The sequence below is a fragment of the Cornus florida genome, unplaced genomic scaffold (genome assembly GCF_030987335.1).
Source record: "Cornus florida cultivar Cherokee Brave unplaced genomic scaffold, ASM3098733v1 CherokeeBrave_3.0.0_Hap2_Chr02, whole genome shotgun sequence".
NCBI classification, from domain to species: Eukaryota; Viridiplantae; Streptophyta; class Magnoliopsida; order Cornales; family Cornaceae; genus Cornus; species Cornus florida.
The window spans coordinates 81,703,020-81,718,862 of NW_026775572.1; the positions used below are offsets into that span (position 1 = coordinate 81,703,020).

The following is a 15,843-nucleotide window of genomic DNA, read 5'->3' on the forward strand; positions in this document are numbered from 1 at the left end:
ATATGTATGATTAATTCCTTAATATATATTAGTACTAGTAGATGACTAAAACTAAGAACTTCAAATTCAAAATCTAGGTTTTTGAACCCAAATATATGGAATTTGAAAAAGTCTTAGCAATTGTTTTTTTTTTTTTTTTTTAATTAGATATAATTGTCTAAATATTGTAGGGAACCGGGCACAAGCACAATCTGACATGGAAGCGGACATGCTTTATATTTATGTGTAGGTTGTTTGGGTAAGTAAAACCATACTCCTTCCGTCCCATAATAAGTGTCATGTATTAGGAATCGTGACTCACAAGTTGACACTTGTTATGGGACGGAGGGAGTATATATCAATGGTTTGCAACTCTACATAGGAATTGCACATTTTTACAATCAGTTTTATATAAATTCTAATGTTTGTTTTTATTCTTTAGTCAATACTACTTTCTTTCTGTAAATTGTCGTCAAACTAACAAATTTATTAATTAATATTAATTTCAGAGGTCCTCCATATCAAATTTTGTACTTAGAGAGCTTGCGTTTTACAACATTTGCCAACCATCATCTACCCTTATTCCTGTTGTCACATTCATTCTTGCATAAAATTCTCAAGTGCTTAATAATCTTAAACTTATTCTTTACCGTCTTTTTTTTTTCTTCTTGAGATTAGAACTTAGAACATCATCTTAGAAATTAAAAATAATTGGGATCATATTGAGCCCAATGGGTGTTGCGCTCCTTACTTTCTGTTACCGTATGGAGATCAACATCAAAATTGACCTGCTCTTCCCATGTCAAACATGAGATGGAAGAGAATTACAATTTGGTGTTGGGATTAGGTTTAATTGTAATGGCTGCTCTATGTAATGCAATCTCCTTATACTTCAGGTAAATACTACTTTGTTTAAATAATATTAAGATTTATGAAACCATTCAAATTTAGTTGGATTTGGATCCGTTTTAAGTTGGCTCATAATCGAGCATAGGGCTTGAAATGGAGCAAGTACAAAGTCCATTTTGGGTTGGGTATAAATTTTTTTTTTTTTTTTTCCGTTTTTATGACATAAAAAGAGATAAAATAGAGGGGAGAGAAAAAGAGAGAAAAAAATAAATAAAATTTTGTTTGAACGGATTAAAATGGATACCAATTCTTAACCTACCATCAACACTTGAATTGAATAGGTACTTACTTTTTCTCCATTATTGACCCACTCACTTAAATTTGGGTATCCAAATAATTTAATTTTAGTGAACAGATTTGGACGGTTTAATAGGTTTGGACTTAAATTGCCACCCCTACTTAAAATATAGATATATGTGTATATTTTTGCTATGATAAAGAAGGCCTACGTAAATGTATGTCATACATCTTGTGCATTAAATTATGAATTGAAGAGGAAAATAAAACTAGACCACACTACATACCCTAGAGATCCTGAATGACTGAAACTATTTCACTGGTCTATTGAGGCCAAAGGATTGAGACACCGACAAAGCCACCTTAAGCGGCTGTGATGCTGCAAATCCCTGGGTCTCCATCACCCTACATACCCTTTGAGCATCATGTACAAACCCACCAGCTAAAAGCCCCTTTATAATATTCTCAAAGACCAATGGCGCCAAAAGCTCCTCCTCCTCAGCCTCAACACCCCCGGGGGCTTGACGAGCCTTCTTCTCAGCCCCAGTCCCAGCCCTTGAGTACATATCACAAAGGCTTAGAAGAGACTTGAAAGGAAGAGAGCCACCCTTCTCAGCAATCATGCCCAATACTTGTCCAGCTTCGTCAATTAGTTGCAACTTAACCAACCAATTCACCAGAACGCCTAGAGTTGCAACCCCGTGCTCGCGCCCATCCTTTTCAAGCTGCATTAAAAGATTTAAGGCCTTATCCAACAAATTCTTCTTCTCATAAGCTGCAACCATGCTAGCAATGCAGAGGTCATCAGGACTCAGTTTAACTACAGTCATGCTGTCAAATACGTTCCTTGCCTGATCTGGATCACCAGCTTGCCCATATGCCTCAATAAGCAACCTACAAGACTCCAAATTCTTTCGGAACCCCGCAAAATGCGCGTAAGAAATTCGTTGGGCTCCAATGGCATCACCCTGCTTGGCTTATGACTTGAGCAATGCCATGTAAATTTCCTTTGCTGGTTTCATATCCCTATTCACCATCTCTGCCGTCAAATACTCACCCAACTTGGATTGCCCAGCATTTGCATACGCCAGGATCATCGAGTTGTAAAGCCTCGTGTCTGGTTGGAAGACTTGGCTCCTTAATTTTTCAAACGCCTCCTTCGCACGATCAAGATTGCCTGCCTTGCTGTACATATGAACCAATGCGGTGTATGTTAGAATATCAGGCATGATTGCATTTTCTTTCATTTTCTTAAGAATCCTCTCGGCATCTTCCAAGTGGTTCTCTTTCGCATGGGCATCAATGAGCATTGCATAATCACAAATGTTGGTTTGGAAAGACTCTTCTCCCAGGGCATGTTCTGCAACCTAGACAATAGACATAAATCATTTAACGTCCATCATGTTAAGATAACATAAATCATTTAATGTCCATCATGTTAATATAGAAACTAAAAGATTTGTGCTTTCAGTAATTTATTAGTTGCAACAAGGATTACAGAATACATCCAATTTTTACGACTTTGTACTGAAGCAGTAGGAACGGGCAAAAAGACAACCAAAAAAAAGAAGGAAGACACACGTATAAAAAAAACTAGGCAAAAGAGGAACTCTTGGGTTCAGTGGGACAAGATCATTGAGTTACTATAATACATCACAAACAGATATTAAATTTCTCTCAGATACAATTAATTAGTTCAGTGCTTAATATTCTTCATACACCAAAAAACAGTTGGATGATACCCACTAGATGTTAAAACCATCCCAAAAACAAAAACAAAAAAAATATGCATTTTTTTCCGCCAATTTAATTCATTTCCTTTATCATTGCACCCACAATGGCAGCACAAATGCACGATGTCCTCTGTCATAGACAAGACAAGCCAAAGGGTTAATCCCATGTGGCCATGCGTGACAAGCAGATTATACATATAGAAAGCATTCAAAAACAGAGCTAGTAGGATTTAGATGGCAAAACCTAACCCAAGGAGGCTTAATTCTTAAAACATATGAGAATTGAGGGGTATCCCCAGCATTCAGTGGGACTAATCCCCTCCAAGCACAGAACATGCTTAAGTGCTGCATGCCAATTTCAGTCTACCACTGTGAGGTTGGTCCAACCTCCCAAGGGAGGAGTTGGACCCAAGACCTTTGCTTTCTCAAGCTGCATCCTTGGCCAACTATTCTACCTCCTTGGGGTTTCAGGACCACATAATTTGACCCTATTAGAAATAGAAAATGAACAAAACATCGCGACAACATTCATATTACTTTCATCTAAAAAAGTTCAAAAATAAGATTGCAAACAATTGGAAATTCAGTTCAAAATGCAGATGCCAAGAAACCAAATGTACAGGAACATTCCCACACTCACAAGCATGCATAAAACCGCTAAAGGAGCATGAATTGCATTTTATACTTGATAAATAAGATTATAAAAACGTTGTCCTAATTGAGATTACTCATCAATATCCAGGAGACTACATGTAGAGTGAAGTATGCATGCAAACTATTAAAGTGAGACAAAGTAACATAATTCAATCATATAGAGTTGATTCCAACTCATAAGTTGATCGCATTTCTCACTTCTTAGTCTACTCAACAAAGAAACGAAAATGTGTATATATATATATATCCAAGTTCCGAAAAAAAAATTATGTCAGAAGAAGCAACTGCAAAGAAAGAATGACTTCTATATCCCTATCATTTTGCTTGGAGTTTCACACATATTGGTCAATATAGATTCTATTGCAATTGGAAAAAAATTTATATCTGCAATTGTCAAACACCTTCAAGGAAGATTGACATCTTCTTCCTGAAAATTGCAGCCATTTAAGAAATGCGTGTTTACCCCTAGGAAATCACAGTAACAGGGAGTGAGAGAGAACACAAAAATGGTACTTTTAGAAATATCTTGTACTCTTGCAGTCTACAGTGCCTCCAGGGCATTTGTACAGAAACACAAACATGTTTTATATATGTGTGTGTGTGTGCATATATATATATATATATATATATATATATATATATATATATATATCGGTGAATAGATGTATATAAAAACCAAAAGTAATTTTTTTTTGAAAGGAAATAAAACAGAACTTGTGATTCTTATTTATATAGTTACAAAGATGTGAAGCAGGGAATTTGTTTTAGTTCAATGGCCAATGAACTTTGTTGGTCGTCTCTTAGCTTGGTTTGACTCTTGCTATTAATTAAAACTTGCATGTTTTACAAATTTCATCATGTTTTCTTGAGGATTCTTCATAACTTCATTATATTATCTTTTATTAGGAAAATTGAGAGGGGCGTTTTGAGACACCATTCCACCGCTGGTATAGAACTAGGCTTCTTGTCTGTAGGTTAAATGTCTTAAGACTTATCCACATATCCGGTCAACAAGTCAAATTCGTATTTAGATAAATTGACTTCGCAAATTTGCTCTGGGAGTACCTAATTCTCAAACTAATACTATCCAACTGGCCACTCTCTAAAATTTGCTCTGCTCACTTTCTCATTACTTTCCAATACAAGGGCAGTTCAAACCAATATATAAGTTAAAAAGGCTTCTTAGATGCGATAATTGTCCAAGCACCGACATTATTAAGCCTTATATCAATGCTAAAAAGTGAACTTAGAAAAATAAAAATGAAAAGAAAATGCCAAAAGACTTTGTACTTTGATCACAACAAGGCTTCAAATACAGAATTTGGCTCAAAAAAAGTGCGCAAAGATACACCAGCAAGACTCCAAATATGCTTCAATATATATATATATATATATATATATATATATATATATATAATATGCAAAACAACACTCTCTTTTTCCAAATAAAACCATAAAGTTTTAGGCAATATATTAGTACTATTTATTATTAAACAATATTACACAAGACTAAAAACAAAGTATCAAACTTTATGAGCACAATAATTGATCTTCACTAAGTAATCATTTCCCTTCAAAACATAAGCTTCAAGACACAGAATTTAGATCCAACTTCTGAAGAATATCCATGCACACTCCATAAGCAGAGTATTTGGAACATAAAAAGGAAGAAGTTAATAGCATACAGAAACATTAGTGTGGGTCCAAATAATCAGAGGGCAAATTTTCAAACTAAAAAAATACTCTATTTTAAATAAAATTCACAATGCCAGTATGCAGAAGAAACCTGTAGAAAAATGTCGGGGCTTCAACCAAAGGAGGGGAGGATGTTTTTGAGATAGATCCTTGTTGTGACCTTTTCATAGTCTTGGATATTTATTTTGTTGGCATATCTATATGTCATTCAATCCATGTCCTTGTTTATGCCCAAACAACGGGCAACCAAGTTGTATACCTAAGATCATTAACACAAGCTGAACAAAAATAAAAATTAAATGGGTTAGGTGCAGGAAACACTCTCACCATACACAAAAGGTGCATAAAACTCCCTATTACTTTTTTTGGTGCAAGAAACCCCCTATTATTTGTTTAGGTGCAAATTGCCCCCTAATTAGCCATTTTGACCAATTTTTTATTTATTAAAATCCCAAAATGCCCTCCTAATCCGGTGAAAGCCATCCCGGCGAACACCATTTCTGGCCAAGCTATATTTTTTCTAAGTGTTTCAATTGAAAACCCATTTCTAATTTCTGATTTTTGTGATGGAGGATGATAGCAATAATGGTGGTAAAGCGTCGGCACCCCCATCCACCACCGTCGTCTGCCCTTTCCTCATCCCTTACCTTCAAGCAACCACCGCCTCTTCCACAGCAATCCCCACAAAATCATAGCCTTCTCGAACACTATCGCAGCCCCACAAAATCATAGCCTCCTCCGTCACCATCACATAGCCCCACCATCATCTCTTTCCTAAATCTGAAAACCCAGGTCGATGGATAATCAAGCCTCCATCAATGGCGCATCTGGGCGCTTGTAGGCGCGTGTGCCGCTGTCGGTAGTCACCGGTCTGGATTGAAGTTTGCTATTGATAGTTGGTTGTCATTGTCAACTCAGAGCTCCTCACCGGAGTCCATAGTGTTGATGAAATGGTTCTTAATTTGAGATGAAACTCTGCTCTCCGTTTTGGGTCGTTGACGCTCTATTAGTCTTTAATGCACGTAGACTCGCCGGAGTTGGGACACTCATCCCCAGAAATGGTGCTTGCCGAAAATGGTATTCGGCAGGGAGTTGAACTGACACAGCGGCCGGCAAGCAATGAATTGAATGAGTGGCGGCAAAGAAGAGACCTTACGGCGGCGATGCAAGGAAGACAAGCATAGCGGGCAACTGTCTTGCAATTCTGTAAATGCTTTATTTATTTATTATTTACACAGCTATCTTCAAATTACTCTCCCAAGTCAAAATCAATGTCCACAATCTTTTGTAAAAGTTCACTGAAAAACCAATCCGGATGCATACAAAACAACTACGGGAATGTTAGCGCAAATCTGTTGACTATGGAGTGGTCGAAGGGAGTCTTTGGGATAAACGAAGCTTCAGAGACGCATAAATCTAGAGAGAGAAAAGGAGTTTTTAATTGAATGGATTTCAATTCTCAGTTTAATGGGGCCATATCTAGAATCAATCTCACTGCTTTACCAACACAATTGCTATGATCCTTCGTCACAAAAATCAAAAATCACAAATAGGTTTGAAAAACTTTAAACACAAAAAAAAAAAAAGAGAGATATATATATATATAAAAAATCTTGGCCTGGTGTTCACCGGTGATGGCTTTCACTGGACTAGGAGGGCATTTTGGGAGTTAAATAAAAAAAATTGGTCAAAATAGCTAATTAGGGGGCAATTTGCACCCAAAAAAACAATAGGGGTTTTTTTGCACCAAAATAAACAGGGCTTTTTTTGCACATTTTATATATAACAAGGGTGTTTTTTGTACTTAACCCAAATTAAATTATATAAATTATAAATTACCACAAACTATAGGCACCTTAATTCTAAAATCCAAAATCAAAATGAAGAAACTTTTCACACAAAACAAAGAACCTTTTAACCAAATCGAGCAGCCCAAAATCCAATCCAAAAACTTTTCTAATACAAATGCAAATCATTAAATATTTTTAAAGTAAACGAAAATTATAGAACCAAGGGCAAATCATTTTGCATTTGGACTTCATATAGAAAAAATGTGCTCCGTTACTCAATATGTACAATAACATATCATAAAACAGCAAAATGAGAAAGGAAAAGGGGAAAACTATAAATACAGAGCATGCCATCATTCTGAACTTCATAAGAACATCCAATAACTTATAAATCTGGATAGGAATCTTGTCAACCAAATCGAGCATTATAATATGACAACTTCATTAGCATTAGATCATTCAACAAACTGGGGAAAAATAGTTTAAAAAAAAAAAAAAAAAAAGGTTGAGAACATAAGAACAAAATGTTAAGAAAGCAATGGAAATCTCTGCTCAAGATACAATTTTACCATATTATGGAGAAAAAATAAAAAGTTGTGTACCTTGAAATATACTTGAGTATTTTGTTCTTTCAACCTATCAATCAAAGTAATCCAGTCGACCCTGCTAGGCTGGAGAAGCTCTACCCATTTAGCCAACAATGGAGAAGGGTCATCCTCCTTTTCCAATGTAAGGATTCTCAAAGTAACCAATTTGCATTTCCCAGATATTGTTTTAGGTTCCTGAGGCCAATTACACTCCCCAATCTCATCCATTTTATCATCCGCTCCAGCACATTTGGGGTCTGAGATATCAAGTCCTACTTCTTCTTCACCAGAAGATCTACACATCTCCTTGACCTCTTCAGATTCAGGAAACCCCTTTACTCTATCCTTCTTTTTCCCAGCCTTCTTCAAGCAATCCACGCCCAAATCGGTAACCTCACAGGCCGTTCTCCACAAATCCTCGCTGAAATCATCGTCCGATGGTGACGGAGCAGTCACCGCCACACCAAGCATCTGCCCAAGATCAAGGTCAACACCCTTCTGGAATTCCGAGACAATGACTGGAAGCAGGCCATCAATTACTCTCTGCTTGTCGCAATCGGAATAGAGTTCAGAGAGTCTCCCGCGCATTATCCAGACGAATCGCGATAAGAACTCCTTCACGTTGTTCCCGTAGTCTTCTAAATCGCTCAGTTTGGTTCTGTTGAAGGGTGAAGTGGGTTTTGGGAAAGTAGAGTCACGACGACGCTTTAGAGAGAGAATGGATGGCGAGGTGGTGGAGGCAGTAGATGCATTTCTGTGAATAGATGAGTATGGAGAGAGAATTCTTCCATCAAGTCTTGAAATAAGGTGCTTGGGATTCATGGTCTCGCTGCCTCCGTGAATTTAAGAGGGTTTAAGGGTTTAAATACAGCCGCCTCGGGTTTAAGGGTTAAATACACACCTCTCCAGTTTTACCCTAATTACACGTAAGATGAAACTTCTGATTTTTTTAACAAGATGAAACTTATTAATCACTTGATGGACCATTTAGGCATTTAACAGCTTGGTTGCTTAGTGAAATGAATTTTAGGAACTATATCTAATCTCATATGTTTGAGTTTATCCATAAATGGTACGTCAAGTTTTATTGAGGGAGGAGCTCGTGTGTGTCTCAGGACACATGCCTCCGGCTTCGCCAGTATAAAATATAATAATTTTTTTATTATTTTTACAAAGAATTCTAATATGATGCTCTTAGAATTTTTAATTTTTAAAGCTCAGTTATATATTTTTAAGGACCAAGAAAACAGATTTAAGGAGCCATATTATTTTAATACAAATTAAAGTGAGGGCAATGAAGTAATAAAAGATTTAAGGAGCCATATTATTATAATATAAGGGCATATTACATTTATAAAAAATAAAAATAAAAATAAAAATAAAAAAATCTAATATGATGCCCTTAGATTTTTTTATAAAAGTAAGGGCAATGAAGTCATAAAGGATTTAAGGAGCCATATTATTTTAACAAAAATGATAAGGGGCCGAACAGTAAACCCCGAAAAAATGATCGAATCTTCTGTGACAAAGTTACGTCAGATTCTATAAAACCTCGTCGCCCACCGGAGAACCACGTTGTTCACCGGCTCCATTTGAGCCGCCACCGCCTAGCCCGTCACCATCTCATAGCTGTCACCGCCGCTGCACCAAACAATGTCCATCATAGCCAATAGCATCCGAGCACTGCCGTCGTTACCATCGATCTCATCTGCCTAGCCGACGCCAATCTCTGCCATCACCGCCGCTGCTCTAGCCGCTGCCGCAGATCTCAACTTCTTGCCACTGCTGAGTTAAGCAAACAACAGAGATGAGATCTCTACCGTTGCGACTCCATGTCGAAGCCGATCTCTGCCACCACCGATCTGATCTGCCACCCCAGTTTCCCTCAACCAAATCCCATCATCTCCCTGCAAATCCCAACCTTTCCCCTCCTCCTTCACCTCAATTTCTTCACCTTGGCAAAAGTTTCATCATTCATTATCTTGGATGTAGCTAGAGTGAGTGGCATATGGAGTGAAATAAAATCTGCAGTGGAGACAGCCTCATCAAAGGAAACCAAATCAATAACAACAACCCCTGTTTGTGCTTGCCACAAAACACCCTTCTGTGGTCGCCATCTGAACAGAGTATTCTCTGCCGTCGAGCAACAAAGGACAGGCAATACCCACCGGATCTGTCTCGACCGAACTCAAATCACAGAGGATTGGTAATACCCACCGCCGGCTGCCGTTCCTATCCAAATCCGAAGTCGCAGGCTCCGGCATCCTCCCTTCTTTTCTTATTTTTTATTATTTTTTATTTCTTTTAGCTTGGGGGGGGGGGGGGGGGGGAGAATCTGACGTGGCTTTGCCACGGAAGATTCATTCGTTTTTTCAGGGATACCTTTCGGTTCTCCTATCACTACTCTTATTTTAATACAAATTAAGGTGAGTTAAAGGAACAGAGACCTGCTTGTGCAAGTAGTCTCTAACCAATGGTATGGCCAAGATAAGATCATAGTGGTCCACAAGTTTTTCGTTGCACAGTGTAATGGGTACATTTAAATCATTCGTATAATACGCATGTCATTTATATATTACACACAGTGGATTAGATGTGGGCACAAAAAAGTTTTTTCGTTTTTCACCAGTAGTTTACTATTTCTAACAATTTTGAAGGCGTTTCAAAATTGCTAAAAATTTTATCGAAGCCGACAGTTTTTTAGTTTTTATAAAAACTGCCCGTAAATACATGTATTAATGGGTTGGGCTTCACTAGGCTTATTTTTTGGTCCCATTTCTCTGTTGGCCTTATGTGCACATAATATTTAATTTTGGTTCCATTTGTCTATTATTTTCCTTTGGGCTAAATCTCTAATTTTTGGTCCCTTTCGTCATATTTGTCTATTTTGGTCCCCACTTTGTTGGGTCACACTTTGTACGTAGGAAATACTCAATTAGAAAGGAATATCAAAAAACAAAAAGAAAATTTGAGAATTCTCAGTCGTATATACAATCTATATCTAATCGCGAACCCTAGGTCTCAAAACTCACATAACATAGAAAGTGTTCTAAATCGAAGATTGATCAGTTGACGATCGAACACGCGACTCGCATAGTAGACCGAAGATATCGAAGATCGTATTTTTTGAATATTTCTCTATTTTGAGTGTTTTTTGTAGACGATTTTATCTCACCATTTCATCGATTTTTCTCAATCGCTTGAAGTAAGTATTTATTTCTTATTTTAGTATTTATGTGCTAAAATCCCATAATGAATGACTCGTGTATGTGTGGTGAATTTTTTTATTTTTTATTTTCCCCTGACAACCGAGCCAAAAGGCCCAAAACAACATCAACCCAACCACCAAAACTAACCCTCAGCATCCTCTAGAGCAATGCGCAGAATTAAAGATGGAATCGGTGATAAAAGTTGATCCACCTGGAACGAAGGTAAGGAGAGCTTAGCCAAAGCATGAGCAACCTTATTGCCGGATCTACGAACATGAGTTAAAGACGCCGATCGAAAAACCTGCAAATCTCGTTTAATATCAAAATAGATAGAAGCAATTTCAGAGGGCGACAGAGCGTCATTTAGCACCCCCTCAACAACAGTCTTAGCATCAGATTTAAACCAAACACAATTAAAACCCAAAATCGAAGCCCAAAACACCGCACACTGACAAGCACGAGACTCAGTAGCAGCGCCGAAGACACAGGAAACTGCCGAAAAACAATAGCGTAAAGCACAATGCCTCGTAAATCACGAAAAACTGCCCCACCCCCTCCCGTGGACGAACCCCTACAAAATGAAGCATTGAAGTTACACTTAACCTGTCCGGATGTAGGCACAATCCATGAACCCACCAAAGGCATGGTCGATACCAGACGAAAAGCAATACATTGAGACCTAGCTTCCTAAAATTCCCAAAAAACCGCTACTGCTCGCTTCATAAGCAGATCTGGTGCCCAAAGCATCCCTTCAAACACTAAGTGGTTCCGAGCTTTCTAAATACCCCAAGTACAGAAGGAAATCAAACCAAGAATCCCCATAGAATCAGACGAATTTATAGCCGCCTAAACCAAAAAAGACCAACCTTCCCAAAAAGAAGAAACATGAGAATTTGAAAAATCAAAATGGAAGGGTGATAACTTCCAAACCTGCAAAGAATGAGGGCACAAGAATAAAAGATGCTCAACAATCTCCTCCTGACCACCACAACGAGGACACAACAATGACTCACCACAACCCCTCGCCATCAAGGAAACCGCAGTAAGCAGCGCTTGATGACAGCACTGCCAAAGGAAATGTTGCACCTTAGATAAAGTAGGACAACGCCATATAGAATTCCACGAACCATGACTCGCATCCACGCCTAAAAAATTAATCATCAAAATAGCAAGCTGATAAGCCGAATGAACTGCAAAGAAACCCAATTTATCAGGGCCCCATATTTGAACATCCGATTTATCCCAACGACTAATATGCATTTTCAGAATTTCTCGAACCACAAGAGGAGAAAACAAACTATTCAAGATATCCACCTTCCAAGTACGGGTATTAAAATCAATCAAATCCACCACCCAAAAATATGGAATACCAAAAGTGGGAGGTGGAATCTTTTGGGGAAGCACAAGAACCCAATGATCATCCCAAATACGTGTAGAAAGACCATTACCAATCAAAGACCTTAATCTGCAACGCAATAAGGGTTGAGAAGACCAAATACTTCGCCAACCCCATGAAGGATTATAGCCCAACTGAGCTTCCAAAAAAGATGTAGAAGGAAAATACGTAGCCTTAAACAACATAAAAAGCAATCCCTTCTGGTGAACCTGAAAATGCCAAGCATGTTTCGCCAAAAGAGTGAAATTAAACGCCTCTAGGTCCTGAAATCTAGGGCCACCATGATTTTTACCCTAGCATAACAAGTCCCAATGAACCCAATGGATAGCATGATTTTTATCTTTATTGCACCACCAAAAGGTACTAATAATCTTCATCAAATCCAAGCACAATGTGCGAGGCAGCTTAAACGAAGACATCACATACGTTGACAAAGCACTCAACACCGCCTTAACAAGCACTTCTGCCGCCCGCCAACAAAGATTTGGATTTCCAAAAAGACAATCGGTCCTGTATTTTAGAAAGTAAGAACTAAAAAACATCCTGCTTGGACCGCCCCAAAATAGCTGGCACTCCCAAATACCGATTATGCCATCCATTCATTTGCAAACCCAAACACTGACTAAGAGAACGGGCACTGAACCCGAAGCATTCTTAGAGAAAAAAATAGATGATTTACTAAAGTTCACTTGCTATCCAGAGGTTGACTCATAGTCGGCCAAAATACGTTGCAAAACCCTAACCTCTGACTCCACCGCAGCACAAAACACAACTGAATCATCGGCAAAAAAAAGATGAGAAATGAAAGGAGCTCCCTGACAAATTTGAATTCTGGACAACAGTCGGGCTTGCTGCGCACGTAAAATAGCAATGGAAAGAGCTTCAGCACACATAATAAAAAGATACGGAGACAAAGGATCACCTTGACGCAAACCCCTCGAAGGATAAAAAAAAAACCAACAGAACGTCCATTAATTTTAAGAGAGTACGACACTGTAGAGATACAAGTAGAAATCATTTTAACCCAATGAGCATTCAACTCCTACCGGTGCAACATATGCAACAAAAAGCCCCATTCAATCAGATCATACACTTTGCTCATATCAAGTTTCAGCGCCAAAAAAGCTTTACGCCCCTTGCGCTTATTTTTTTAAAAATGCAACAGCTTATGTGTAATTAAAATATTATTCGTGATATGTCTACCTACAATAAAAGCACACTGGGACTCACTGATAAGGGATTGGAGAATCCCTTTCAAACGATTAGTCATAATTTTGGCTATAATTCGGGATGAAACATTGCACAAAGAAATAAGCCGATAATGACCGACCTGTGTAGGAGACTGGATTTTAGGAATTAACACAATATTGTGTGATTAAAACTAGATAATAAATTCCCTGTGGCAAAAAAAAACTAGTAACAACATGAACCACATCAACTTTAATTACCTCCCAGTATTTATGATAAAATAGTGGAGTCATCCGGTCAGGTCCAGGGACTTTCATTGGGGCCTTGGAAAATATAGCCCGTTTCACTTCCACCTCCGACGGTTCCACCAAGAGACTTGTATTCATCTCTTCCGTAATCCGGCAAGGGATATGTCGCAAGAACTGTTTGATATTCGTAGGACAGGAAGATTAAAATAAGCGCTGGAAAAAGCGCAAGAAAATAAATTTAACCTCAGGCTCCACACTAACCCATTGATTCCATTCATCATACACACCCAATATATTGTTCCAAGCATGCCTTCGTTTTGTAGTAATATAGAAAAACTTAGTATTACAATCCCCCTCTTGCAACCATAAAACCCGAGATTTATGTTTCCAGTAAAGTTCTTCCTCCAATCAACACGATGTTAATAATTTTTCCACTTGCACCGCCTCGGCATAACAATAATCAGAGGTCCGAGCCTTTAAATTCCGTAGCCTCTTAGTAGCCTAATTTATACAAGCTTTGGAATTAAAATCCTTAAGCTTCGCCCAATGAATAAGATCCGTTTTACACTACCGAAGTTTTTAAGCCCACCGAAACTGACAAGAACCCCGAATTGGTGACGACCAAGCAAAATCAATAACATTCTGACATTCATCCTGCAGAGTCCAGCGCCCATCAAAATAAAACTGTCTTTTCCAAGGGCAAACCACAGGTTAAAGTTGAAGAAGCAATGCAAAATGATCTGAACCCACAACAGTGAGATGGGAGACTTGAGCAGATGGAAAAAAAAAAGACCCAATCCTTAGTCGCCAGAGCCCTATCTAAGCGTTCTTGAATATGAGACTGGCCATCCCTTTGATTAGACCAAGAAAAAGGAAAACCCACATACCCGAGATCCAGCAAAGCACACCGGTCAATCAAAGTACGAAAAGCACGAAGCTGTCACCCCTGTTTAATCCTTCCCCCATGCTTTTCAAAGGCATATAGGATGTCATTAAAATCACCAACCAATAACCAACGATCAGACCAAGAGGCAGTCTTGTGAACTAAATACTCCCACTGCGAAGCCCGAACATAATCAACCGTACTAGCATAAATAAGAGATAAATACCAAGGAACCTTATCGGGCGAGATGACCACAACAGTAATGGAAAACTAATTCTTATCTACCACATGAACTTGAACATTATCAGACCACCAAAGTGAAAGGCCCCCGCAGACCCCACAGGTTCAACCAAGCAACCTTTTGAAAAACCTAACAAACGTTGTAAAAAAAAAAGAATCCGCCTTGCATTATTTTTGGTTTCCAGCAGACCAAAAATATCCAGAGAATATCTAGCCTGAAGGTGTTTAAGTTGCTGGACAGTCAAATGGGATCCCAAACCTTGATAATTCCAAATTAAAATATTTGGAGTTCTAATAGAGGAACCAACTAAAAATCCAGTCTGGGCGGGAGGAGGCGGATCAGTTGAAGAAGAAGGCAACTGCCTACCATGTGACATCTAGAATGGGCAAAGAAAGAATGTACCTGAGCCGAACTGGGAGAACAGCCTCGATCGGGCTCCAAGTGCCCATGACCCAAGCCCACATGCGTTCCAAAGAAACATGCTGAACCCATTGCAGCCCAACACCCTATTAAAGAAAAAAGTCATAAAAGACAAGCCCACCAGCCCAAAAGAGCGACAGCCCAACCAACAAAATTAGGGCACCAAAAAACCCTTGAGAAACCCAAATAGGGCACGAAAAACCACCTCCTAAGGAGACCATCGGCACAATGATCGGCGCAAGAACAACCCCACAAATGAACCTCCTACTCACCAAAGGGCACGATCAACCAACAACCACGAACCCTTGTCAACGAGCACCCCAAAGCAGCCCAGCACAAGGGATCGCCACAAAAATCACTCTCCCAACAGCCAATCCAACACCAAACACAAACAGAACTGAGACCTCCGGCACAATGAGCGGCACAAGAACAACCCCACAAATGAACTCCCTACTCACCAAATGGCACGATCAACGAACAACCACGAACCCTTACCAACGAGCACCCTAAAGCAGCCCAGCACAAGGGAACACCACAAGAATCACTAGCCCGACAAAACTAAAACCAAAAACAGAACTGAACCACAGCCGATCCAACACCATAGCTGAAAAATTCCAAATAAGCTGAAAACACCAGATCTGCAGCAAATCCAGCCCCAAAAGCAAAGAGCTGAC

At 38.8% G+C, this 15,843-nt stretch overlaps 2 protein-coding genes across 2 annotated transcripts; both read right to left on the reverse strand.

Annotated features, from left to right (window-relative positions):
* Positions 1-1,244: 1,244 nt before the first annotated feature.
* On the reverse strand, positions 1,245-8,406 carry LOC132295381 (small ribosomal subunit protein mS77 (rPPR2)-like). The gene is made up of 2 exons (XM_059793638.1): positions 7,600-8,406; positions 1,245-2,492 (listed from the first exon to the last, which is right to left on the reverse strand). The coding sequence occupies exons 1-2, from the start codon at positions 8,404-8,406 to the stop codon at positions 2,103-2,105; spliced, it is 1,197 nt and encodes a 398-aa protein (XP_059649621.1). The 3' UTR covers positions 1,245-2,102.
* Positions 1,437-1,955, reverse strand: LOC132296461 (pentatricopeptide repeat-containing protein At1g19525-like). Its single transcript, XM_059794662.1, has one exon. It carries the CDS (start codon positions 1,953-1,955, stop codon positions 1,437-1,439), a length of 519 nt encoding a protein of 172 aa, XP_059650645.1.
* Positions 8,407-15,843: the final 7,437 nt, after the last annotated feature.

Excerpts from the sequence above, each read along its gene's own strand:
- LOC132296461 (XM_059794662.1), bottom strand. The coding sequence starts at position 1,955 with ATGACTGTAGTTAAACTGAGTCCTGATGACCTCTGCATTGCTAGCATG.
- LOC132295381 (XM_059793638.1), bottom strand. The coding sequence starts at position 8,406 with ATGAATCCCAAGCACCTTATTTCAAGACTTGATGGAAGAATTCTCTCT. Across the intron at positions 2,493-7,599 it reads ATACTCAAGTATATTTCAAG|GTTGCAGAACATGCCCTGGG; the intron begins GTACACAACTTT and ends TCTATTGTCTAG.